The sequence below is a fragment of the Gopherus flavomarginatus genome, chromosome 10, assembly GCF_025201925.1.
Source record: "Gopherus flavomarginatus isolate rGopFla2 chromosome 10, rGopFla2.mat.asm, whole genome shotgun sequence".
NCBI lineage: Eukaryota > Metazoa > Chordata > Testudines > Testudinidae > Gopherus > Gopherus flavomarginatus.
Genome location: NC_066626.1, coordinates 60,823,313 through 60,849,989, shown reverse-complemented (window position 1 = coordinate 60,849,989; position 26,677 = coordinate 60,823,313). Strand labels below are relative to the sequence as shown.

Genomic DNA, 26,677 nt, shown 5'->3' with positions numbered 1-26,677 from the left:
TTTCACAAGAAAAACAAAAAACCCACACACATAGTGACAGTGCCTCCTTTCAACTGTTAGCCCAGTGGTTAGCACACTCACCCAGGATGTTGGAGGCCCAGGTGCCATTTTACCTTCTGCCTGATTTGGAGCATGGATTTGAAGCCACGTCTTCTCTCTCTTAGCAGGGGCGGCTCTAGGTATTTTGCCGCCCCAAGCACGGCAGGCAGGCTGCCTTCGGCGGCTTGCCTGCGAGAGGTCCCCAGTCCCACGGATTCGGTGGCATGCCTGCAAGAAGTCCGCCAAAGCTGCAGGACCAGCGGATCCTCCACAGGCATGCTGCCGAAGGCAACCTGCCTGCCGCCCTCGCGGCGACCAGCAGAGCACCCCCCGTGGTTTGCCACCCCAGGCACACGCTTGGCGTGCTGATGCCTGGAGCCGCTCCTGTCTCTTAAGCAAGTGCCTTAACCACTATACTATGGAACATTGCAGGGTGGGTCTGTCTTTCAAACTCTCCTATTGAAACTGTTCTATTCTTTGTAACTAATAAAGCAGTCATTAGAACAGAGACTTGAACTTAAGTCTACAAATCCCAGAGGAGTACCCTAACAACTAGGCTACAGAGTCACTCTCTCCCTTTCTTTTGTCCCATGATTATTCAATTACTTATAAAAAGTGGAACAGCTTCCACAGGAGTCACTAAGAGAAACCCATCCCAGAATATTCCATAGCCTAGTGGCAGGAAAATGCTTAACTGTCTAAGATTCCCTTGCTCTACCCCCTTGTTCCTCAGAGACTCTAAGGCCAGAAGAGACCTTCATTATCATCTAGTCTGGTCTTCTGCACAGAACCTCATCCATCCATTCTTGTAGTGGGTTCACAACTCGGGCTGAGTTGCTTAAATACTCAAATCTTGATTTAAAGACTTCAAGTTACAGAGAAACCTCACTGTGGGATCTTGCATTTGGCTTTGTTAAAAAGCATATTATTCAAACGAGCCCATCTCACCAAGCAATCAAGGTCAATCCATATAACTGTCCCCATCATTATTTATCACTCCACCAATTTTTGTGTCATATGTAAACTTTACCATCACTGATTTCATGTTTTCCTCCAGATCATTGGTCATGATATTGAATAGTGTTTAGTCACAAACAGATACCTTGCAAGATTGGGATAAGAAGCACTGCAAAGGGCAGTATTTTTCTTTGTTTTCTGTACAAAGACTTTGCAGGGGTGACCCTTTGTTCTTCTTGTGCCTGTTATTGGCTAAAACCCCAAACAAGAGGAACTAAGGCATATTTTTCTGTGGTAGGGAAGCTACTGTTAATTTTTCTTTGAAGAATTCTATGGGTATGACCATTTGTTAAGCTTGGCTGACACAGGAACATGCCGAATCAGGTGTTCTTTATTGGTTGTCAAGTAAAACTTAATTAATTTATAGTAAGTAAACCCTGCATAATGAGAAAAAATAAGATGAACTGTGTGTATGAGAAAGAGAGAGGGCCTATTCTCCCCTGTAGGATACAGTTTCAGGTAACTCCAAGCGGAAATTAGTGCCTCTTGAGGTTGGCCTGATTAGAAGCACCAGGTGGACTACTTTTATCCTGCCAATGAGGCAGGGAATGAGACTACAGTATAGTTATCTAAATCAAGATTAAACTAAAAGTTGGTACAAATCTTTGTAGCATACTCCATAGCTAGGGAAATGTCAGTTCAAAAGTAATTAGACCAAACAGTTATATGTAAAGATTCAGAAAAAATATAGAGAGTCCACAAACTAGTGTGAAAATACAGTGCCTACAAAAACTGATTAGCTCACTGATTTGAGCCACTATGTTCATTTCCCAATCATAGTTCAACCCTGATTCTGAAAACAGGTGTGCTAATGCAGACCCTGCAGCATTCAGACTGTTCAGTCTTTCTATGCATAGGGAGCACAGAAGCGCACTGAGACTGTGCTTTGATGATGGAGTTTAGAGGATGAGGGGACACACTGTTAATTATAAACCATTAATTTTGTGAAGAACTCCAGCTAATTCCTTTCATTTTAGGCAATAAAAAGAACAAAAAAGATATTTAGGAAGTGCCCACTTCAGTCCCACTGACAAGAAAGCTGGGACTTTGTAGTGAAAATATAAAGAACTGTGAAAAATACACAATGGAAGTCCAAGTAAAATAAGAACAAGTTCAAACATACAAAGTAGCCTTAGTATCTGAGGGAAAATGTAGGATCACTTCGAAGGGCAGACACTGGTGAAAGTAGTAAATTCCTCTGACTGAAAAAAAGTTCTTGATTTTCATAGTAAAGGATGGTCATGGAGGGATGTGTAAGAAGGATCAAGTTCCTTATCCTATAGGCATATACTGAAAAGGGTATTTTTCTTGGTGATTTGAATAGTAGTGGTGAAATCTGCCTAAGTGCAGAAATTCATTATTAGGACTTGTAGCCATATTTTGCAGCTGACTCCATCTCCATTATAGTGCCAATCAAACCCTTCATCCAAACACTCCCAGACTTGGTGGTGAAGGGGTTTAAAATCTAGATCAGAATTGTCTGGCTCAAGACCATACTACTTAAGAGAGGACTGAGCAGGGTTTTCAGAAAAAAGAGGGCAAAATGATGGAGATTCCAATTTAGAGGCATTCTAAAGTTTAGCATTGCACAATCTTTCTACGCTAGTTAAACTGCACAGAGGGATGATTCATCATGAGGGCGACTCTACATCTTCCTAGTGCAAAAGTGAGAAATGTCCAGTAAATTAGGAAATATTACAAGTGTTTGAAAGTAATGAAGCTCTACTAATCTACAGTAAGTGTGACAATTACACATACATGTTGTTAATTAGCATCTTATCATTTATCTGGAAGTAAACAATCATTTTCAACAAATTTTATCTATCAATATATTTCAGAAAAAAAGGCATTTTCAAGTTTCTTCTTCCTTTGTAATGGCTTTGTTTTTTCATAATATCATACCGATCACACAGTGCACTTAGACTCTGTGAAAACTCACAGCTTTTTTGAAGTCTCTGTGTCTATGAGTTAGAGAGGGAAACAGCAACAAAGCAGCAAAATGCTTCTGTGCCTTTCAGTGTTTAATGCCTAAGCAGAGCAACAGAATATCTTGAAATATCAGCAACACTAAGCACCAAGATAACAGTTTTTAAGTCTGCAAGCAAAGTTTGCTAGAAAGACGGGTATTTTATACTATTTTGCTAATGGAATTCCACTAACAAAATTAAAATACTTACTGTGAAGGTACTGAGCAACATTTATTATCCATTCATCTGTTAATCTCCAAGATTTTGATATCTTGGTACATTTCAGCTGACTTGAAGATTCTCTCGATTCAATCCAACAAATTGTGTCCTTATTGTATATAAAATCCAGTGTATTAATTCCATTTCCTTTCATTGAGTTTGGAGTAGAAACTTTACTTCCATTAAGATATAATACTTCAATAGTTTCAGAGCTTGCAATCAGAAGAATTGGAGGTCTATCACTGGGCTCTAAAAAAAAATGAGCAAAAAGTTTAGTTGACAGATGATTCTATTACCGTCTTTCCAAAACACATGTAGCATTTATGTTACCTTAGCTGTATATACAAAAAATTTTTAAAAGTAACACACTGATTTTTTTTTTGGGAGCGGGGTGGGGGGGCAGGACTGAGAATGCATCCATGACTAGGGCTCCTAGGTGCTACAGAAATAGAAAGAAAGAAAGAAGATGACAATGACGTCGTCCAGATGTACCACAAGGTATGTTCCACAGAATCTCTTAAAAGAAACAAGGAAGCTAATCTTTCTAGATATATCTCTAGATATATCTCTATATCTGACCTCTGAATCTTCACTAGCATTATATAATGTTCATGTTCAGTTTTGAACAGTATATTTGGCATACGTCATTGCAAGGGAACGAAAAAGTATTAGTCTCAGTATTGAGAAAAATCTGACAAAAAGTCTCTTCCCCTTCACCAAAGCCCCTGCACAGAAGCAAAGTAGGATTCTGAACTGGTGCTACCTTCAGTATGAGGTGAGGCCTGGCTAACATGCCCAGCATGCTCCAGTATATTGCCCAGATCTGCTAATCTGAGGGGAATAGCCAAATTCCTGGACTAACAAAATATAAACTGTTGACAGCACTGTGCACTCCGGAAAGTACATCCTGTTCCTTCCTGAAGCAGCAGCATAAGGCAAGACTCAGATCCACTAAGGCACTTAAGACGCATAAATCACCATTTTAGGCAGCAATACAATCCACAAAATCCCTGATCAGCTGCTGTCTAAACTCACTCAATGCCTACATTTTTGCAGTATCAAGGCCCATTCAAAATCTGGCAAGAGACGGTGATGGTGACAACCTTCTAACTTTTAGCCCAGTGGTTAGTGCACTCACCTGGGATGACTAAGACCGAGGTTCAATTTCTCCATCTGCCTGAGAGGGAGAACGGATATGAACAGGGTTCTCTCACCAGAATGCCCTAACCATTAGGCTATAGGATACTCTAATGTGAGGCTCCCTCAGTGTCTCCTGTTTAAGTATTTATTCAAAGTGTACAGCTTCCAGGTCAAAGAGAGCAAAACAGAGGAAAGATGACTCTACATCCTGGTATTTAAGGTAGCCATCAAGGAAAGTGAAACCCAGGGTCAAGACCCCCTGTGCCAACAAATCTAATTATTTATCCACACTGAAACAGCTTCAGCAAGAGAGAATAAGGGAACCCCATTTCAGAATATCCCACAGGTCAATCTTCTGAGAGGGGGGAAACGCCTGTTCAAATACTTTCTCCCCCTTAGGTAGAGGGGGACTTGAAGCTGGGTCGTTCACATCCTAGGTTAGTGCTCTAATCACTGGCATAAAAATTGTAAGGTAAGCACCATCATCTTCTCCTCCAACCATTTTGTGGCAAATGAAGCACACATTCTCACAAGATACAAATTAGTTGCCTGAGCTGCCTTTCTGCAGGACAGGGGTTACTGACTGTAGATTGCTAGCACAGATAGGCATCTCCCTTCAGCTGAACGTAGGCACCTAACTTCATGAGACAGAAGGGGCTGTGGGACACAATTCTCTCCTTGGTATCTTCCATAGGCTAACTTAGATCACTCCCAGCTAGACACTGGCTTTTCTGGATCACATTCTTAGGTGCCTATCTCTCCCCATTTGTTGTACAGTAACGCCTCACTTAACGTTGTATTTATGTTCCTGAAAAATGCAACTTTAAGTGAAACAATGTTAAACGAATCCAATTGTCCCATTAGATTTAATGTAAATGCGGGGGGGAGGTTAGGTTCCAAGGAAATTGGGGGGGGGGCAGACAAAAGGCATTATACTGTATACTGCACAGTACTGTACTGTGGTAGGGAAGTGCCCCTGGCTTACCCCACACAGCCACAGCCCGCTGCAGGCAAGGACACTAGGAAGTATCTTTGCAGCAGCATTGGCAGCTTTGGTGGAGAACAGGCTCAGATTTTGCCGGGAATGCTCCAGGCCCGCCTCTTCCTGTCCCCGCTCCACTCCAGGCCCACCTCTTCCCACCCTTACTCCACTTCCTTTCCAGAGCATGCTACATTCCTCCCCCCAAAAAGTCTTAAGTGCTGCCAAACAGCTGGCAGAGACCCGGTGCTTCCCCGCTCCTGCCCCTCCCTCCTAGAGGGCCCTAAGCACCGCCAAACAGCTGTTTAGCAATGCTTAGGATTTTCTGGGAGCGAATGGGAGGAGCAGGGAAGCAGAACTTGTGCAATGCTCCCTTGTAAAGTCGCTGCTCTTCCAGAGAATCTTACAAGCAGGCAGCCAAACGATGTCATAAGGGAGCATTGCACAACTTTAAACAAGCATGTTCCCTAATTGAACAGGGACGTAACATTGAAACAATGTTAAGTGGGACAATGTTAAATGAGGAGTTACTGTATAGGGATCCTAGGTGCCTAACTCAGGGTTTCTGGATTAAATTGTTCCTGTGATTTTCTAGATGTGTAAAAGTTAGGTGTTGTGACACTTAGAGTAAGTCTCTTTGTAGATTTCAGGCCTAAGTTCTTTCCCTGAGTCTATCTGTAATGTGCTGTCAGGATGGCCCCTAGACTCTTTGCTTGGCTGATACCACTCCATTCCTTTCCCCACCTTTTGGGTCATAGTAGCAAGGCTGGGATGTTTTCCCTGAAGCTATAATAGAAAATTCAAGAACTATTCTTACCTATTTATATGTGTCAACATGACAACAGGCGGACCATGCCAAAGAAAAATTAACAAATTATTACAGGCAGCTGCAATATTTTCAAATGAAAGTACAATTACAGAAATACAGTATATAGGTCCCAAATTGATTGAACCTCATTTAGGTTATTGAGTTATTATTAAATACATCTTAGCAGAAATGTTAACCCAAAAGATGATGATAAGGTAGTATGGTGTTATCTAGAACTCCCTAATAGCTAAAACAATGAGGAGTCCTTGTGGCACCTTAGAGACTAACAAATTTATTTTGGTATAAGCTTTTGTGGGCTACAGCCCACTTCATCAGATGCATGAAGTGAAAATTACAGGAGCAGGTATAAATACATATAAGGATGGGGGTTGCTTTACCAAGTGTGAGGTCAGTCTAACAAGATAAATCAATTAACAGTAGGATACCAAGGGAGGAAAAATAACTTTTGAAGTGGTAAGAGAGTGGCCCATTACAGATAGTTGACAAGAAGGTGTGAGTAACAGTAGGGATAAATTAGTAATGGGGAAATTAAGTTTAGATTTTGTAATGACCCAGCCACTCCCAGTTTTTATTCAGGCCATTAGGTGCCACAAGGACTCCTCGTTGTTTTTGCTGATACAGACTAACACGGCTACCACTCTGAAACCTGTCCCCAATAGCTGACAATGTTGAAACTGCCTGAGAATAGTTAGACTTCAAATTTTACTCTGGACTTATTTTAGATGACATTTGAAATCTGGTGTTATGCTGAGATAATCACAGATATGGTCAATTAGTAAATTACAACTTGTTCCTTACAGCACAATGAACCACCTTACAGCCTGTGCTTTATCTCATTCAACCCTAAAGTAGGTATCAGCAGGAAACACATGGAACAGTGCATTAAGGTATGGAAAACGGCACACTGAAGTGAATCTTTTGTAGAAATTTAAGTTCACATTTACAATGTGTATTATCCTCAAGTCCCTGAGAAAATATTTCACAGTATGGGGTAATAATGCTACAGATCCTAAGGCCCACATTTTCAAAAGTGGGTGCAGGTCTTGAAAATGTTACCTGACACCTGATAGTCCAAGGTTAAAGTTGTCAAGTCAATGTGAAAAATATTCAGCTGCCATATGAAGAGTACTTACCCAAAGCCCCACCCCCACTTGCAGTTCAAAACAACAGAACAGTTGTGTGCTGTATTTAAATGTAATACTGTCAGTCCATATTCTACTTAATAGAGGTTTTAAAATTAATGTAGCCCTGGGGCAGGTGGAATGAAGAAATAAATATTCATTAGATATATTTGACAAATTTCATTTAACAAAACATTTAATGAATAGTATTTGATGAACCAGTCAGTTACTAGAAAAGTATCAATTGAATAAAATACTTGCAGGATTCAGATGAAATCCATCAAATAATCTACTCACAGAGTTTTGTTCGATGCCACTGAATGATTCTATTGACTTTGTTTTTCTTGGTTATGTTTTTGCATATTCTCTCTCCCTGGCTTCATCCCACATGCTCTTCCCTATTGTGGATCATAGACTCATAGACTCATAGACTCATAGGTCAGAAGGGACCAATCTGATCATCTAGTCTGACCTCCTGCACAAGGCAGGCCACAGAACCCCACCCATCCAATTTTATACAACCCCTATCCCAGGACCGAGTTATTGAAATCCTCAAAAATGGTTTGAAGACCTCAAGCTGCAGAGACACCACCAGCAAGCGACCCGTGCCCCACGCTGCAGGGGAAGGCGAAAAACCTCCAGGGCACCTGCCAATCCGCCCTGGAGGAAAATTCCTTCCCGACCCCAAATATGGCGATCAGCTAAACCCTGAGCATGTGGGCAAGAGTCACCAGCCAGCACCCAAGAAGGAGTTCTCCGCAGCAACTCAGTACCCATCGCATGCAACATCTCCCCGCAGACCATTGAGCAGACCTGTCTGGTGGTAATTCAAGATCAATTGCCCAAATTAACGATCCTATCATAACATCCCCTCCATATACTTATCAAGCTTTGTCTTAAAGCCAGGAAAGTCTTTTGCCCCTACTACTTCCCTCGGAAGGCTATTCCAGAACTTCACTCCCCTAATTGTCAGAAACCTTCGTCTAATTTCAAGTCTAAACTTCCTAATATCCAGTTTATACCCATTCGTCCTCGTGGCTACATTAGTACTAAACTTAAATAATTCCTCTCCCTCCCTAACGTTAACCCCCTTGATATATTTATATAGGGCGAGCATATCCCCCCTCAGCCTTCTTTTGGCCAGGCTAAACAAGCCAAGCTCTTTGAGTCTCCTTTCATAAGGCAGTTTTTCCATTCCTCGGATCATCCTCGTAGCCCGTCTCTGAACCTGTTCCAGTTTGAATTCATCCTTCTTGAACATGGGACACCAGAACTGCACACAGTATTCCAGATGGGGTCTCACCAACGCCGTATACAACGGTACTAACACCTCCTTATCCTTGCAGGAAATACCCCGCCTGATGCATCCCAAAATCGCATTTGCTTTTTTAACAGCCGTATCACATTGGCGACTCATAGTCATCCTGCTATCAACCAGTACCCCAAGGTCCTTCTCTTCCTCCGTCGCTTCCAACTGATGCGCCCCCAACGTATATCCAAAATTCTTATTATTAATTCCTAAATGCATGACCTTGCACTTTTCACTATTGTATTTCATCCTATTTCTATTACTCCAGTTTACAAGATGGTTCAGATCTTCTTGAATAGTATCCCTGTCCTTCTCCGTGTTAGCAATACCCCCCAGCTTCGTGTCATCCGCGAACTTTATTAGCACATTCCCGCTCTTTGTGCCAAGGTCAGTAATAAAAAGGTTAAATAAGATCGGTCCCAAAACCGATCCTTGAGGGACTCCACTGGTGACCTCCTTCCAGTCTGACAGTTCACCTTTCAATACGACCCTCTGGAGTCTCCCCTTTAACCAGTTCCTTATCCACCTTACAACTTTCATATTCACTCCCAGCTTTTCCAATTTAACTAACAGCTCCGCGTGCGGAACCGTGTCGAACGCCTTACTGAAATCTAGGTAAATTATATCTACCGCATTTCCTTTATCCAAGTAATCCGTCACCTTCTCAAAGAAGGAGATCAGATTGGTTTGGCACGATCTACCTTTAGTAAATCCGTGTTGCAATTCGTCCCAATTACCATTGACCTCTATGTCCTTAACTACTTTCTCCCTTAAAATTTTTTCCAAGACCTTACATACTACAGACGTCAAGCTAACAGGCCTATAATTACCCGGATCACTCTTTTTCCCTTTCTTAAAAATAGGAACTACATTAGCAATCCTCCAGTCATACGGCACAACACCCGAGATTATCGATTGCTTAAAAATTCTCGCTAACGGGCTCGCAATTTCACGCGCCAGTTCCTTTAATATCCTCGGGTGGAGATTGTCCGGGCCCTCCGACTTCGACCCATCGAGCTGTTCAAGTACGGCCTCTACCTCAGTTGCAGTAATATCCACTTCCATATCCACATTCCCGTTTATCATCCCTCCATCATCGCAAGGTTCCTCACTAGTCTTATTAAAAACCGAGGCAAAGTACTTGTTTAGATGTTGGGCCATGCCTAGGTTATCCTTAACCTCCATTCCATCCTCAGTGTATAGCGGCCCCACTTCTTCTTTCTTTGTTTTCTTCTTATTTATGTGGCTGTAGAACCTTTTACTATTGGTTTTGATTCCCTTTGCAAGTTCCAGTTCAATGCGGCTTTTAGCCTTCCTCACTTTATCCCTACATGTTCTGACCTCAGCAAGGTAGCTTTCTTTACTGATCCTGCCTTCCTTCCACTCCCTGTAAGCTTTCTGCTTTTGTCTAATCCCCTCTCTGAGTTGCTTGCTCATCCAGTTTGGCCTGCAACTCCTGCCCATGGTTCTTTTCCCCTTTCTCGGGATGCAGGCTTCCGACAGTCTCCGCAGCTGTGACTTAAAGTAATTCCAGGCCTCCTCCACATTTAAATCCACTAATTCCTCCGTCCAATCTACTTCCCTAACTAATTTCCTTAACTCTTTAAAATTAGCCCTCGAGAAGTCAAAAACCCTAATCGCAGATCTACATTTGTTTATCCTTCCATCTAGTTTGAACTGAATCAGCTCATGATCACTCGAACCAAGGTTGTCCCCTACCACCATTTCTTCTACGAGGTCCTCACTGCTCACCAACACCAAGTCTAAAATGGCATCCCCTCTCGTAGGTGCTTCAACTACTTGATGAATAAATCCATCCGCTATCACATCCAGAAAAATCTGACCCCTATTATTTGTGCAAGTACTCGTCCTCCAGTCTATATCCGGGAAGTTGAAGTCCCCCATAATCACACATTTCCCCTTTGTGTTTACTTCATTAAAGACATTAAAGAGGTCTCTATCCATATCCCAATCCGATCCCGGCGGTCTGTAGCACACCCCAAGCACTATCTCAGGGGAAGCTCTAGTTGCTTTTTTACCCAGCGTGATTTTTGCCCAGACGGACTCCGTCTTATCCATTCCATCGCATCTTATTTTGCTACATTTAATTTCATCATTGATGTACAAGGCTACTCCCCCACCTTTGCCTTTCTTCCTGTCTTTTCTGAACAGCACATAGCCTTCAATACCCGTGCTCCAGTCATGACTACTATTCCACCAGGTTTCGGTAATCCCTATAATATCCGGCTTCACTTCCTGCACGAGTAACTCCAGTTCCTCCATCTTGTTACCTAGGCTCCTCGCATTAGTGTACAAACCTTTTAATTTTCGGCGTTTGGCGTCAGTGACATTCTTTCCCCCGTCGTGCACAAACTGTCTGCCACCAGCATCACCCGTTACTCTGGTTTCTACTCCACTATTCCTCCTTGGATCAAATCTTGGGGCCGCAAGGGTATCCCCGCTCACTTTGTTTACTTCCCTCTCCAGGTTATGTTCTGGCGTGGAGATCTCCCGAACATTTCCCAACCATCTCCCCCAACTTTCTAGTTTAAAGCCCTCTTGATGAGGTCGGCGAGCCTCCATCCTAGAATCCTATTTCCCTCCTTGCTGAGATGAAGTCCATCCTGAGCAAACAGTTGTCTATCCGTAAATGCGTCCCAGTGACCGTACATCCCAAAGCCCTCCTTATAACACCACTCCCTGAGCCATCTGTTGATCGCCATAATCTTGTCCCTCCTTCGTCGCCCCGCTCTAGGAACCGGCAGAATCCCCCTGAAGATCACCTGAGCCTCGATGTCTTTAAGCCTCTTCCCCAGTCTGAAATAGTCCTCCTTGATACAGTCCAGCGAGTAACTAGCTGTATCGTTCGTTCCCACATGAAGGATAATCAACGGATTTTTTCCCGCTCCCGCTAAGATCGTATTCAGGCTCAAGTCCACATCCTGTATCTTAGCCCCCGGCAGACAGCACACTCTTCTGTTCTCCCGATCTGGTCTAGTTACAGGCCTGTCTACTCTTCTCAGTAGAGAGTCTCCAATCACGTAGACTTGCCTTTTCCTGGTGACAATGCGATTCTCCGGTCTATCCCCCACAGCAGCTGGCCGTGATTCCTCCTGATTTGTATTTGACCTCACAATCGTCCTAGGGCTCGTACTTGATGTTGCCTCCACTGACTGCTCCCCTCCATCTGCAGGACTAGCTGCTTGCCTCTTCTTCCTTGCCGTTACTCCTTCAGCAGCCCGCTGTGTTCCATCTTCATTTCCCAACTCAGCAAACATATTCCTAAGTTCTATTTGTCCATCGCTGGCCCGTCTTATCCTCTGTCTGGTTCTCCTAGTGACATGCTTCCACCGTCCACTTTCCTCACCCAGCAGTCCCTCCTCAGAGTCCTTAGGTCCTGCTTTTGTCCGCTCGCCTGAGCTTGTCCCCTGTGCCTCATCATGTCTGCGTTCCATCATCTGCTCAAATCCCCTTCTAAACTCAGCCAGAGTTTCCACTTGCATCTCCAGTCCCCTTACCTTTTCCTCCAGCAGCTCTATCAGACGACACTTCATGCAGATGAAACTCCTTTCAGGTGCTCCCTCTAGGACCATGTACATGCCGCAGAGTTGATCTTTTTCCAAGATTGTCTCCATTTACTATTTCCTCCTTTCTTTCTCTCTACCTCCATTCCTTATCGCTTTTTTTTCTCTCCATTATAGTCTCTACCTCCTTTCCTACAATTTTTCTCTCCCACTTTTCCCTGCAGACAGAGAGGATACTTACCCTGTACAGTAACTGGAGTTCTTTGAGACGTGTGGTCCTAGGGTGCATTCTGCTGTCGGGTTCACATGTACTCCAGGCACCAGAGACAGGAACATTTTTGCTAGCAGTATCTGTTTGTCTGCACTTGCACCCTTCTCCTCCTCATATTCTGAACCAGAGGATGCAAGGAGCAATTTGGGCCGACCATCTTTCCATTTCTTTTACCACAGGTTGTCCAGGATAATGCTCTATAGTAGAGCGAAAGGAGGAGGGTAGCAGAATAAAGATAAGGACCACATATCTTGAAGAACTCAATTTACTGTATAAGGTAAGTAACCTCTCTTTCTTCTTTGAGTGATGGTGACTGACAAGCAGTATTCATTGAGGAGGTGGGAGTGAGGAACTCTGTGGTACCAATGACTGGAGGACAGTTGTGCTGAAAGATGCATCTGCTGCAGAAGCTTGTTCCAGGGCTTAATGTCTTGTAAAGATCTGAACAGAACCCCATGTAGCTGCTTTACAGATATTAGTGAGAGAGATGTCTCGAGGTGAAACTCCTGATGAAGCATAAGCTCTAGCTGAGTGGGCCCTCACACCCTGTGGAGAAGGCATCCCTGCTAACTCATAACCCAACAGAATGCAGTCTGAAATCCATTTGGAAAGTATCTGGGAAGAGATTGCTTCCCCTCTCATCCATTCCACAAGGATACCAGTGCTCTAAATGATTTCCTAAGGATTTGGCTCTACATAGGTAGAATGCGAACACTCAACAGACATTCAAACAATGAAGCTTCCTGTCTTTGCTGGTAATGTGCAGCTTTGGGAAGAAGACAGGAAAGTGAATTGTCCAATTCAGATGAAAATATAAAATTACTTTGGGAGTAAATTTCAATGTAATCTCAGTGAAACTTTGTTCCTATGGATGATTGTGTATTGTGAATCACCCATAAGGGTCCCCAGTTCACCCATTCTTCTAGCCTAGGTGATGGCCACTAGAAAGACAGGTGAGCTAAGAAGCATGAGACTAGGGTTTTAATGAAGCTCTACTTAATGCTGTGAGGACTAAGTGTTGGTTAGGATTTAGCTGGAACCAGTGGAGGTGGTGATGTCATCTGGCTCCAGTTCTCTAGCCTGGTCTGGTCAGGATTAGGTTCAAGATGGTCCAGAGTCTCAGGAAACAATGGGCATGGAAGCCATGATGGTGAAGCTCACATCAGTAGCCAGTTTTTCCTGCCAAAATCTCTTTAAGGACCCAAAAAGGGAATAATGGGTGGAATAGCACATACTCTCATAATTTTAGGCTTAATATTTGACACACCAACTTTGGTTCATTAATTTCTGGACCCACAATTTCTTATTTACCAAGCACAATCTTAACACAGTCCTTGAGTTAAACCAATAGGTCTTTTTGTTTAGAATAAGTTAGTCTTTCTGGCTTGTTTTCTTACCTTTCATACCTTTCCCCATCAATTGTTATTATAAGTTATTGTGACATCTTATGAACTTTCACATATTTCTTACACTTAAGCTCACAGAGTAAATTTGTAGGCCCAATTATCACCACAGGTCCCAGCAGGGCTGGTGCAAGGATATTTCGCGTCCTAGGCAAAACTTCCACCTTGCGCCCACCCCCCCGCACCCTCACCCTGAGGTGCCCCCCCTGCGGCAGCTCCCCACCCTCCGCCCTGAGGCACCCCCGCCCCAACTTACCCCTGCTCCGCGCACAAGCACCCCGAGCATGCCATGGCTGCTTCACTTCTTCCGCCTCCCAGGCTTGTGGCACCAATCAGCTTAGGCGCCGCGAGCCTGGGAGGCGGGAGACGTGAAGCAGCCACGGCGTGCTCGGGGAGGAGGTGGGGCAGGGGTGAGCTGGGGCAGGGAGTTCCCCTGCATGCCGCCCCCCCTTCCTTGCTACAAGCGGCCCTCCCCACGCTCCCCTACCCCAGCTCCCTCTGCCTAAATGCCAGCAGCAACCAGGACGGCCGAAGATCCGGTTGCTGCGGTCGCTGCCAAAGAAAATGGTGCCTCCCAAATCCCAGCACCCTAGGCGACCGCCTAGGTCAGCTAAATGGTTGCAGCGGCCCTGGGTCCCAGGACAGGGTAGGTTTTGTCACAAGAGGAAAGGTTCTAATAAGAACTTTCTGAAAATGAACTATGACAGAGTGGGTGAAGTGGGAGTGACTATTAATTGGAGGATGACAAATGCTGATAACAACTAGGTGCATACAAAGGAGCTAAAGACCTGAGGTCTTTAAGGAAAGAAGATATTCTAAAATGAGAGCTATCAGAATATTGGAGGGTTATTTGAAGACACTGACACCAGATAGAAAACCTTTTCAATTTTGCCATGTAGCACTTTCATGTGGACTCTTTCCTACTGTTATTAAGGACTGACTGTATCACCTGTGAACATGTCTTTTCTAAGTTTGATGCCCATCCAAATACCAGGTGGAGGGAAGCCAGGTTGGGATGCCTAATCTCGCCTTTGCCTTGTGTCAATAGGTCAGGAAAGGCTGTATCCAAATGCCTGGACATGGTGATATCAGAAAAAATGCTTGACAACCAGAACTGTTGGGGACATCTTGGGCAATCAGTATGAACAACACTTTCTCTTGGTAAGAGTGGAATGGATGGTAAGGCATAAGTCAGTTGTCCCAACCATGGAATGAGAAATGCATCTCCCCTGAAATCCAGACCCTGAACCATCGTGGACCAGTAGACTGTGAATTTCCTGTATTCCGGGGGCATGAAGAGGTCCCAAAAGGGGGGTCTCCTTTGTCAAAAAATGATCTGTATCACCAAATTGTGGAGCTTCCATTCATGGTTCTTGGAGAAGTATTGAGGCTGTCTGCCAGCATGCTGTGTATTCCCACAGGGCGTACTACCAAAAGAGTGACTGCCGAATAGCTCCAAAGTTTGACAGCTCATATACAAAAAGGGATAGACCTTGCTCCTACTTGTTGATGTAGAACACTATTGCCATGTTGTCTCACATCACTTGAACAAGCCAGGCTTGTATGAATGGTAAGAGCACTTGCAGACCTTGTGGACTACTAACAATCTTGGGGAGTCCCTGCTCCTTGTTCTATGTGCTTGTCTAGAAAAGAGCATCATTGTGGTAAGGCAGCGTCAGTTATTAATTGCTATATATGTACACCATCCATAGCGAAGCTTACAGGCAAGGACCGTGAAGTCTCGGGAAGGGTGTCACATATGTGCAATAAGCCCTGTGACCCAAAAAAATAAGACATGAGGAGGCTGGCATTTGTTGAAGTTGAGTGATAAGCTCTTTATGGGTAGTAATCTCTTCAAAGGAAGGTATGCTTTGGTACTGATAGAGTCCTGAGTTGCTCTGATCAACTATATAGTCCATGTGGGGATTAAAATGGACTTTTCTGTGTTTAAGCAAAGTCCTAATGGGTACAGAAGATTGATCAGGGATAAGGCTGCTGACCGTATTCCCTGACAAGATCATCCCAGCAGTAACCAGTTGTTATTGATGTAACTGATGATCCATGGTGGTAAAAGCTGGCTGCCACAACTGATAGCACCTTTGTGAATACCCTTGGCACTGCTGCAAGGCTAAACAGAGAGCACTCTGTATTGGTAGTGGTTCAGACCTGCTGTGAATCTCAGGAACGCTTTTGTGTGCAGGGTGGATGGCTGTGTTGAAACTGACATCCTTCATATCAATAGCTGTGAACCACTTACCTTTGGTCAGTGGAAGAATTATTCATGCCAGAATGACCATTCTGAACCTTGATGTGCAGATTTAGTTGTCCGAGATCTAAGATAGGTCTCCATTCTTCCTTCTTTTTGTGAATGAGGAAACACTTGGAGCAAAATCCCTTTCCCCAATTCCCCATGTGAGACAGTATCAAAAGCTTTACTAAAGTCAAGATATACCACATAGAATCATAGAAGATTAGGGTTGGAAGAGACCTCAGGAGGTGATCTAGTTCAAACCCCTGCTCAAAGCAGGACCAGCACCAACTAAATCATCCCAGCCAGGGTTTTGTCAAGCTGGGCTTTAAAAACCACTAAGGATGGAGATTCTACCACCTCCATATGTAACCCATTCCAGTGCTTCACCACCCTCCTAGTGAAATAGCGTTTCCTAATATCCAACCTAGACCTCCCCCACTGCAACTTGAGACTATTGCTCCTTGTGCTGTCATCTGCCACAACTGAGATCAGCCGAGCTCTATCCTCTTTGGAACCCCCCTTCAGGTAGTTGAAGGCTGCTATCAAACCCCCCTTACTCTTCTCTTTTGCAGACTAACAAACCCAGTTCCCTCTCCTCATAAGTCATGTGTCCCACATCTACCACTTCTCCTTATCCACAAGGCTTGTTACCCTGTCAAAGAAAGCTATCAGGTTGGGAAACACAGTATGGGGAGGAGGTGAACAGCCATCAGTAGTGAAAGAACAGGTTAGGGATTATTTAGAAAAGCTGGACAAGCACAAGTTCATGGGTCTAGATCTAATGAATCCAAGGGTGCTGAGGGAGTTAACTGATGTGATTGCACAACCATTCACCATTATCTCTGAAAATTTGTTGTGATCGGAGGTGGTCCCAGATGATTGGTAAAAGGCAAATATAGTGCCCATATTTAAAAAAGGAAAGACAGAGAACCGGGAAACTGCAGACCAGTCAGCCTCACTTCAGTCCCTAGCAAAATCATGGAACAGGTCCTCAAGGATCCATTTTGAAGCACTTGGAGGAGAGGAAGTGATCAGGAACAGTCAACATGGATTCACCAAGGACAAGTCATGCCTGATCAACCTGATTTCCTTCTACGATGGGATAGTTGGCTCTCTAGATATGGGGAAAGCAGTGGATGTGATATATCTTGACTTTAGCAAAGCTTCTGGTATGGTCTCCCACAGTATTCTTGCCAGCAAGTTAAAGAAGTATGAATGGGATGAATGGACTACAAGGTGAATAGAAAGCTGGCTAGATTGTTGGGCTCAACAGGTAGTGATCAACGGCTCGATGTCTAGTTGGCAGCTGGTATCAAGCGGAGTGACCTAGGGACCTGGAGCTGGTTTTGTTCAACGTCTTTATTAATTATCTGGATGATGGGATGAATTGCACCCTCAGCAAGTTCGCAAATGACACAAAGCTGGGGGGTGAGGTGGATATGCTGGAGGGCAGGGATAGGGTCCAGAGTGACCTAGACATATTGGAGGATTGGGCCAAAATAAATCTGATGAGGTTCAACAAGGACAAGTGCAGAGTCCTGCACTTAGGAAGGAAGAATCCCATGCACCACTACAGGCTGGGGACCGACTGGTTAAGTAGCAATTCTGCAGAAAAGGATCTGGGTGGGGATTACAGTGGATGAGAAGCTGGATATGAGTCAGCAGTGTGCCCTTGTTGTCAAGGCGGATAACAGCATATTGGGCTGTATCAGTAGGAGCATTGCCAGCAGATCAAGAGAAGTGATTATTCCCCTCTATTTGCCACTGGTGAGGCAACACCTGGAGTATTGCATCCAGTTTTGGTCCCCCCACTACAGAAGGGATGTGGACAAATTGGAGAGAGTCCAGTGGAGGGCAACGGAAATGAATAGGGGTCTGGGACACATGACTGATAAGGAGAGGCTTAGTTATTTAGTCTGCAGAAGAGAAGAGTGAGGGGGGTTTTGATAGCAGCCTTCAACTACCTGAAGGGGGGGTCCGAAAAGGAGGGTGGTGAAGCACTGGAATGGGTTACCTAGGGAGGTGGTAGAATCTCCGTCCTTAGAGGTTTTCAAGACTTTGCTTGACAAAGCCCTAGCTGGGATGATTTATTTGGTGTTGGTCCTGCTTTGAGCAGGGGGTTGGACTAGGACCATCTGAGGTCTCTTCCAACCCTAATCTTCTATGATTCTATGTACACAAAAGTGACCAGCTCCAGACATATTTAAATGAACTGAACAACTTAGCATCGTATTTATGTCCCTTGAAGTAACAATATGATATAATTCATCAAGATGCTGAACATTTAGGCTTAAATATTGCATAGCAGCACACAGCCCAAGTACTCTCAGTATTAGGGTGGCAGTGATGGAATTCTCTACATCTGGACACTCTGCTGCCCTACTGCAGTTTAGCCCCACTGTACCCTTTCATGATGGGAGGAGATGGGTGGATCCTTGAAGAAGCGGCTCCCTTGGCTTCACTCTAATGACAGACCCACTGTCAGCTCCTCCTGCACCTGGCAGCTCTGGGAACTGATCTTTGCAAAACTGAGTCTGAGGCTTCATAGTGGGTGCAGATATCAGAGCAGTTGCTCAGAATTCGACTCCTTCTCCAACCTTCAGGCAGCAGAACAGCACAACTGCAGAAGCAGTGGCAGATTTGTCCCTTAATAAATTCCTGCCCCAAAGATTATATGTCAAATTCTGCACTCATTTACAGCAAATCGGGAGTTACTACGTTAATCAAATGGAGTTATAAAACAGAGATAAGTGAATCCAAATCCAGCCCACTGTTTTTATTGTATTCCTGTTTTGCAGTCTGGTTTAAAGTCAAGATTTGTGAAAGGTGACAGATTTGGGCACTGGAGACTGAATTTGGCTGTGGCCCCTAGAGCACTTAGCAGCCCATAGACAGCTAACAGGGCACATAGCTCCCTCTACTTTGGAGGCACTAAGACACAGGTAGTGCCTCCCTTTCCCGTCATCTCCCCATCCCCCACCTCCCAAGTGGCCTTAGAGGAATACTACAGAAAGGAGCCAGACAGAGACTCCATGCTGTAGGACCAGAAGCAGCCAAAGCTGAGACCTGTGGACGTTCACAGAATTGTTTACATTTTTGACAGGACTCTCTCTGCCCTATGCTGATTAACTGTTTGCTCCAAGCTGCTCCCTCCATCACATTCTCTCCACACTTCACCCAGAACCTGTTTCCTTACCTCCCTCTTTGCTTCAGCTTATTCCCTCCTAAATAACCTACCTCACAAAAAAATTGTGGAGCTAACACGCTGTTTGCTGCTACCACATCGTTCATTCTATTTATGTGTTATACCCCTTCCCTCATGGTGTCTATCTGGTCTATTTAGTTGTAAGTTCTTCAGGGCTGAAACTGTCTACTATTCTGCATTTGTCTAGTGCCTAGCAAAATGAGGCCCCATTCTTGGTTGGCCCTTATGCACTACTGTAATAAATAAGATTAATAAAGAATAATGACTGCAACTTTACTTGTTTCCACCTGCTAAACAGTATAAAGGAAGCTAAAAATACATCAAATACCTTCCTAATATTACTTTCCAATGTAACCAATTGCTGCAATTGCCAAAGAGATGTTGTATAGTCAGTCTGAGAGCAGGTGGTTCATACAATTGCAAACAGGAAAGCATGTGAGACAATTTCTTTCTATTAAGATGTAGCCCACACAATGGAAGTGTGTTTGGAAATCCTGCTCTGCTTATTGAAAGAACAAGTGCAATAAGGTCAGCAGCAGTATGCATTTCCTCACACTATCTCAGCCTTGACTTGAACTATCTTATACAGGTCTCTGTGTTCATGGAAAACTGGTTCCTTGCTGAGTCTGCCAGTAAGGGTAAAAATTGCTGTAAACTATGAGAGAGAGAGAGAGAGAGAGAGAGAGAAGCATTTCTCTGTGAGGAAGTCGCTGAGTGCACCAGCTTATTTCACATGAGCTACTGAAATACTGACAGATGGCTACCATCGTCAATCATTACACACTGGACTGTATTTATACTATAGGTCAAAGACTCATCTCATTATCAGTGCTGGAGCTATCTACCTTCCCCAGTCCTGAATTGTTTTTACTGTATCAGATGCAACTCCTGTTATGTCCCATTGAAATAACATATTTTTTTTTGAGAGAGAGAGTTCAGAAGAATATTAAAATAGTTTTTCTCTGTACGGAGTTGCTTGTATCAGATTACCTATTTTTTTAATCTATAACCATGCTATGTGGATCAATACAAAACTTAAGTTTCAAGTCTTACTTTTTGAGCTCATCAATATTTTAAATAGTAACTCTCAGTGGTACTAAAATAAGAACACAAGTATGTAGTTTCTTTGCCAAAGTGTTAGCTAGTTTTAGCTTCAAAAACACAGCACCTGCCACAAGTCTGCCAACTGACATAGAAAAATACACATTTGTTTCCTCTGGATTTCCACTTATTGACATAAAAATACACCTTTATAATAGGATTTGGTCATTATATATGTTGAACAAATTGTAGAAGAAAATAAGAATAGGTTGCTGAGTCAATACACTGACTAGGGAAATACTTTGTTCAATTTGTCTTCATTAAACAGAATTCACTAATTCCCTTAACTGCTTAATTTATTATTGGTAATGAAAATATGCATTAATTAACCAATAAGGCATAATGTGCTTATGAAGATCTTCAAATCAACTCCCTGGGCTGTTGCACGGAGCAAGGCAGAGGCTCATGTCTCTAATATCCAAAGGGTATAATTACCTCGTGATAATTTCCTCTGACACCCAGGTTGTCTCAGGGAGGTAGGGTTTATGTAGAAATTGTATGTATTGAGATGAAAGAGGGAATTGGCAGCTCCACTAATCCTGGCTGAATAAAGTAACTTGCATAACTATATTTACCCCTTCAGAAAGGTTTATAGGTAATCAGAATCCTCCTTCAAAAGTGTTATGTAATAATCCATGACAATTGATATTTTTTTTTTAGATTTCTAGCAACGGATCACTGTATTCAAGGAAAATCCATCTGTATTATGTAGATAAATATTTACCCTATTTACCAGGGAGAAAGGCAGACCCAGAGAACTTTAAGAAATTATTCTTATAATGTATTAAAATAAAATTCAACTTACCATTTTTGGCCTTGCAAGATCTGTTGTCAGGCTGAAGTACATAACCCTCCACACAACTACATGCATATGATCCATCTGTATTTATACAGGTTTGGCTACAGGTCCCATACACATTACATTCATCTAAATCTAAAAGATACATTGAAATAATATGTAAGAAAGAACCCTCACTTAAGAGTAAAATATTGGGGGGGCGGAAGGGGAGTGCAAAATTCATCTCCTAAACAACATTATAAAAGCAAGGGTAAACCCTCTATAGATAGATTTTTATTTTTCGCATTGTTTTCAGACGCAATCTTATCTGAGCTGTCTGCTGATGAAAGTATGCCATTGACCAAACAGAAGGCCAGTAGTTAACGTTGCAAGGCTAGCTGCTATCCAGCTTGAAAATTAAAGGCCTTCAAATGATCAATGAGTAACATAACAATTAGGGAGCCACTTGGGTTATTGCTGCCACCAGAGAACACTTCCAACTGTACTATATGTAAGCATTTAAAATCACCATTGACTATGAATGAAGCAGCGTTCAAAAGAGGAAATAACTGAATATGCATGTCAGCTCATTCATGTTAGGAAACTATGTTAAATGGTTTAAGCTCTTCAGTCGTCAGCTTCTATCTATACTCTCAACAATGATATAAAAAACTGCAAACAACTCAAATGTCCAAGGAAAGAAATAAAAATACAGGGTTGAATTCTCAGCTAATGTATATTGGCATAGTTCTATCAGAGATAACCAAGATTGCAAATGTACAGCAGCTGAGAATCTAGCCAGAAACCATATTAAAGAAAAAAGTCCCAACAACTTGCTACTGAAATTATTGTATTTATTTTTTTCAAATATTACAAACCACAAACCCAGAGATCAGAAGACACACACATAAGAAATTACATTTATGCACAATAATTCTGTTAAAGTGGGGAGGAGGAAAGATAGCCAGCGAGTACATTAATAAAGAGATGGGAAAACCCTATCTACTTTAGAAGAGAAAAAAATTGTTGGGAAATAGAAATTCATATATTGCTGAAATAGAAAAGGAATATCAATTTCAATCTAAACTTCACAGGCAGAAAACCTATTAAAAGGCAAGTGCAAAACTAAGTGATATGATTGAGATTTGTTTTTTTTTCCATGGATCAAACTCTGACCCAGGTTTACATGGCTGTAAGGGGTATCATATCCCCAAATGTCTCACAAGGTTTCAGAGAATGTTCAGGAGAGGGAGGCTCAGAGATGCTTAGAAAGGAGGCAGCTCATGCAGATAAGCCTCAGGCCTGTCTAAGCAGCCCTAGATATATGTTAATACTTTTTCTCCTCACATTGTAGGCACAGGAGGGTAGAAAGGATCAGCAGGGATGTCCTGACTGTCATCCTTCTGGATTGGAGTGCTGGTGGGGCCACGACTCAGTTTAGATTGCTATGAGATTACACAAGGGGTCTTTTGAAATGCTGGTCCATCTTCACTACCTGATGCACAAAGTTCATTCTGTTTCATTGGCTGACTATGAGTCATCAGTGTGAGCACTGGGCAAGGGGGTGGGAGGAGAGGAGGGGAGAGGCAAGTAGTCCTATCCTTGATCTCATTCTCAAGATCCTGACTGGACTGCCATATACAGCAGTTGGTTCAGATGGAATCACAGCTTCCATCCATAGAGAAACATTTGTCTCTGATGTAAACAGCAGAGAGGGACCTTCAGGTCTTTCTGTAAATTTTGCTGTGCTTCACAAGTTATTGTAAATTTCTAAAAAGATGCTACTTCCATTAAGAAGATACACCTGGCACGTCAAACATGAATGTGATTCTAGCCAAACTGCAGTAGCAAATGTGAGAACTCACTAGGATCCTTTGCACTGTCCTGAGCACTAGCACTGTACCTAATTACCTTACATGCCATGTTTTGTGTAAATATAGTTTAATCATCTGTTTAAACCATTCTAAAACCAAATTTAGGCTCAGATCCTGCAAGAAGCTCTGCAAAGATGCCACTGTTCACCTTCAGGTACCTTCTTGCAAGACTGGGGCCGTATTCTTAGAGAAGGTGACATTTCCTAGTTACCGTTGCAGTTTCTTCCATCATCGCCTACTTCATATCCATCCTCACAGTAACAGCCGGTGCCATTCCTTGAAATACTACATTTGTATTGGCAATTCATCTGTTGGCATTTGGGTAATAATTCTGTAAAAAAAAAAGTTTATAACAAAATTTTACTAGAGGGTAAGGCTTAGTTTTGATTATTCCTAGACCACAACTCGTATGTGGAATTAAAAATCAACACCGTTTGCAGTAAATGCTGCTGTTGGGAATTTATTTATGACACTAAGTACATAGTGAAAAGCTTTGCATTTTCAGCACAATAATAAAATAAAATTGTTATTCTATATTCTATCAAAGGCTACTATAAGTTTTATTATTGTCTAGGTATATTATCACTCTGTTCAGGCCTCCAATTTTGCACATTAGTTAAGTTCAGTCAAAGCAACATGTTTTAAAAATACTTGTTATATGAAATTATTTTTTCAAAAACACCTAAATGTCTGAGAGAGATTTCAACATCCATGCTTTTCCTATCTGTCACATAAATTGATTTTCTATCTTTTGAGAGCTTGTTTTGATTTACTGATGCATGTATAACCTTCACAGCAATCAATGTGAATACATTCTGTTTTAATAATTTATTTGCTATCGGCATGTAACGTTGGACAAACAGTGAATATAATATATTTCATTACTGCTGAACTCTTTCATAGAAATCTACTGCTGGAACAATATTAAGTATATGCCATCTGGACAAAACAAGAGTCATAGTACTAAAGGCTTGAAACCTAGCAGAAGCAACATGGTAGAAACAGCCATTGTATTAATTATTTCTTGTAGGACTCAGATTTGCAGAAACAAAACAAACAAAACCCCCAAACCAGCCTCACCCCAAATTGGATGAAGTGTCTAGAAAATTTTGCTTTCTAACATGTATTTTAATTAGTTGTGACAGGTTTTTTCTCTTCCTGGGGAAAAATAAGAAATGGGTTGGTAGACTGCAGTCTAAATGATTTGATTCTTTCAAAATCTGTAGATATTTTCCACAATTCAAGTCTATCTGAGTGCTGCAGGGGGACTGTAAAATAAGCTCCAAATGGATAGAGAAAATTCAGTTTGGGGACCAGTTTAAAGTAATTGGGCAAATCCACGAGAAAGAAATCTGGCTACAGTTTAACACTTGGGGTCTTTACAAATTGTTAGTTGAAGTCAGCCTTAATCCATATAATCATTATTAGTGGGGGTCTATTTGTCTTGAAGAAAAGAGTCAACAGTTTTGTTTGAGGATTGAATTTTCTCCTAGGGTGTTCTATTTTAATTTTGTAGCTGCTAAGCCCTCCATTAGGGTGTGACAGTTATATTTTGGGAGAGAACTGAATGTGACTGGCACATGACATTATGAATCATAGTAATGCAACTATTAGTGAGAGAGGTTTTATTATTTTAAAAACAAAAACATATTTCTCATAATAATTAGAGGGTCTTTTCTATAGCTTTTTAATCATGCAAAATTAATGGACTGACTTGCTGCTGAAAAATTGTCCCTTGTCACAATCTGTATACTTTTCAAATGTTCTCTGTGTGATTTCCCTATTTCTTTTGTAATAGGAGAATTACATTTTTTTGGCTGCAGTTTCTTTTGTTGGATCCCTGTCCCTAGCCTGTTCCTGACTTTATTTTGTCTTTCCAATAACTAGCCCACATTTGGACCTTAAACAATAAGCCTTCCCTTAAGATGACTTGAAATGGAACTGTTCTCTCAGATAGGGAACTAGAGGCAAGGCTGATTATATGTATGTCTATTTAAAATTACATCTGAATGAAATTAACATATACATGTCATTTGCAAAATAAGTATGGATTAAGTAACTTTCCAACATACGTTTTTCCTAAAATATTTGTCTTATTCTACACAAATAATAGCTAATATTACCAGAGGATGACTAATTTACAAACTGGATTTGGATTGTTTGCACTGTTCCCATAAAGGTGTACAGAGCCTTGAAATGAATAGTGCTGACCAGCTGTGTAGCCAGCTGAGACTGCTGGAAAAAGGCAAAAATAAATTGGCAGTTGAATTCCACTGGCTGACAGTGACTGAAAACACATGGTGACTTAATCTATCTATGACTTGTTTGCATACTACACATAATTTTCTGCCTGAGTGAGTTCACATCTAATATCATCACTATAGTACACGTAAAGTTTTAAACAAAAATATCCTTACATTTTCTAGTAAATAGAATTTGAATGTTGAGAATTAACCAACTGACTGAAAAATGTTTTTATTCACACATCCCTGCTCTCATTCTTTCTACTCCTCCTTTTGTTTCTCTCACTCTCTCCTAATAGCTTTCTCAGTCTCCTCATTCTACTGTCTTCATGCCACCTTCTGCACTTGGAACAGGCAACTATTTAGCAATGCCAAATACCTCCTTTCTCTTCTTCAAATCACTCTTTAAAGCCCATTTCTGTCTGAGTATTATCTGACCATATGTAAAATCATTACAATTATTTTCCTTAAAAAAAAAAAGTCTCAAGTCAGAGTGCCTGTCAAAGTTCCTTCCCCACTCTGAACTTGAGGGCACAGATGTGGGGGACCTGCATGAGAAGCTCTAAGCTTAACTACCAGCTTAGATCTGGTCTTGCTGCCACCATCCAGATTTCTCAGTGTCTGGAACACCCTCTTTCCCCCCAAAACCTTCCCCTCCCTAGGTAGCCTTGAGAGACTTCCTCACCAAGTCCCTGGTGAACACCGATTCAACCCCTTGGATCTTAACACAAGGAGAATTTAATCTTCCCCCCTTCTTTCCCCCACCAATTCCTGGTGAGTCCAGATCCAATCCCCTTGGATCCAAAAACAAGGAAAAAATCTATCAGGTATTAAGAAAAAGGCTTTTAATTAAAGAAAAGAAAGATAAAAGAAAACCCTCTGGGAGAGATTAGCATACCAGCTACTCTCACAGACAACAGATTCAAAACACAGAGGATGTTCCCCTGGGCAAAAATCTTAATACACACAAGAATACCCAATTTTGATAATTCCCTTAATGGTACCACGACAAGTTACAAAGAAAATAAACATAAACCTATTTATCCCTTTCTAAAACTTATTACTCTGATAAGAGGCTGGTTCCTTGATCTTTTTCACTTCAACTGAAACTGAAACAACTAAACAAAGGAAAACTTCCCTCCTTCCTTTTGAAACATCTTGTTCCCCCATTAGTTCCTCTGGTCAGGTGTCAGGTAGGCTTGGTGAACTTCTTAACCCTTTACAGGTAAAAGAGGCATTAACCCTTAACTATCTGTTTATGACAGTGCCAATGATGGTTTCCACATATATTGAATTTCCTGAATTTGAGATAGGTGCCAGAAGAACAGCACGGGAAAAACACAAACAAGAAAATTTTACCATCAATGAAAACAGACCAGATCACAAAAAGAAATAGTTTTCATTCTT

General features: G+C 42.2%; 1 protein-coding gene across 5 annotated transcripts in view; it reads right to left on the bottom strand.

Annotated features, from left to right (window-relative positions):
* The window catches only part of LRP1B (LDL receptor related protein 1B), a 1,302,041-nt gene that overhangs the window by 698,501 nt on the left and 576,863 nt on the right, over positions 1-26,677 (bottom strand). For all 5 annotated transcript variants that reach the window (XM_050969143.1, XM_050969139.1, XM_050969140.1 and 2 more), the window contains 3 exons: positions 23,239-23,358; positions 21,181-21,309; positions 3,234-3,491 (listed from right to left, as the gene is read on the bottom strand). In XM_050969143.1, the coding sequence (XP_050825100.1) occupies positions 3,234-3,491; positions 21,181-21,309; positions 23,239-23,358 (507 nt within the window). The remainder of the gene's footprint in view (positions 1-3,233; positions 3,492-21,180; positions 21,310-23,238; positions 23,359-26,677) is intronic.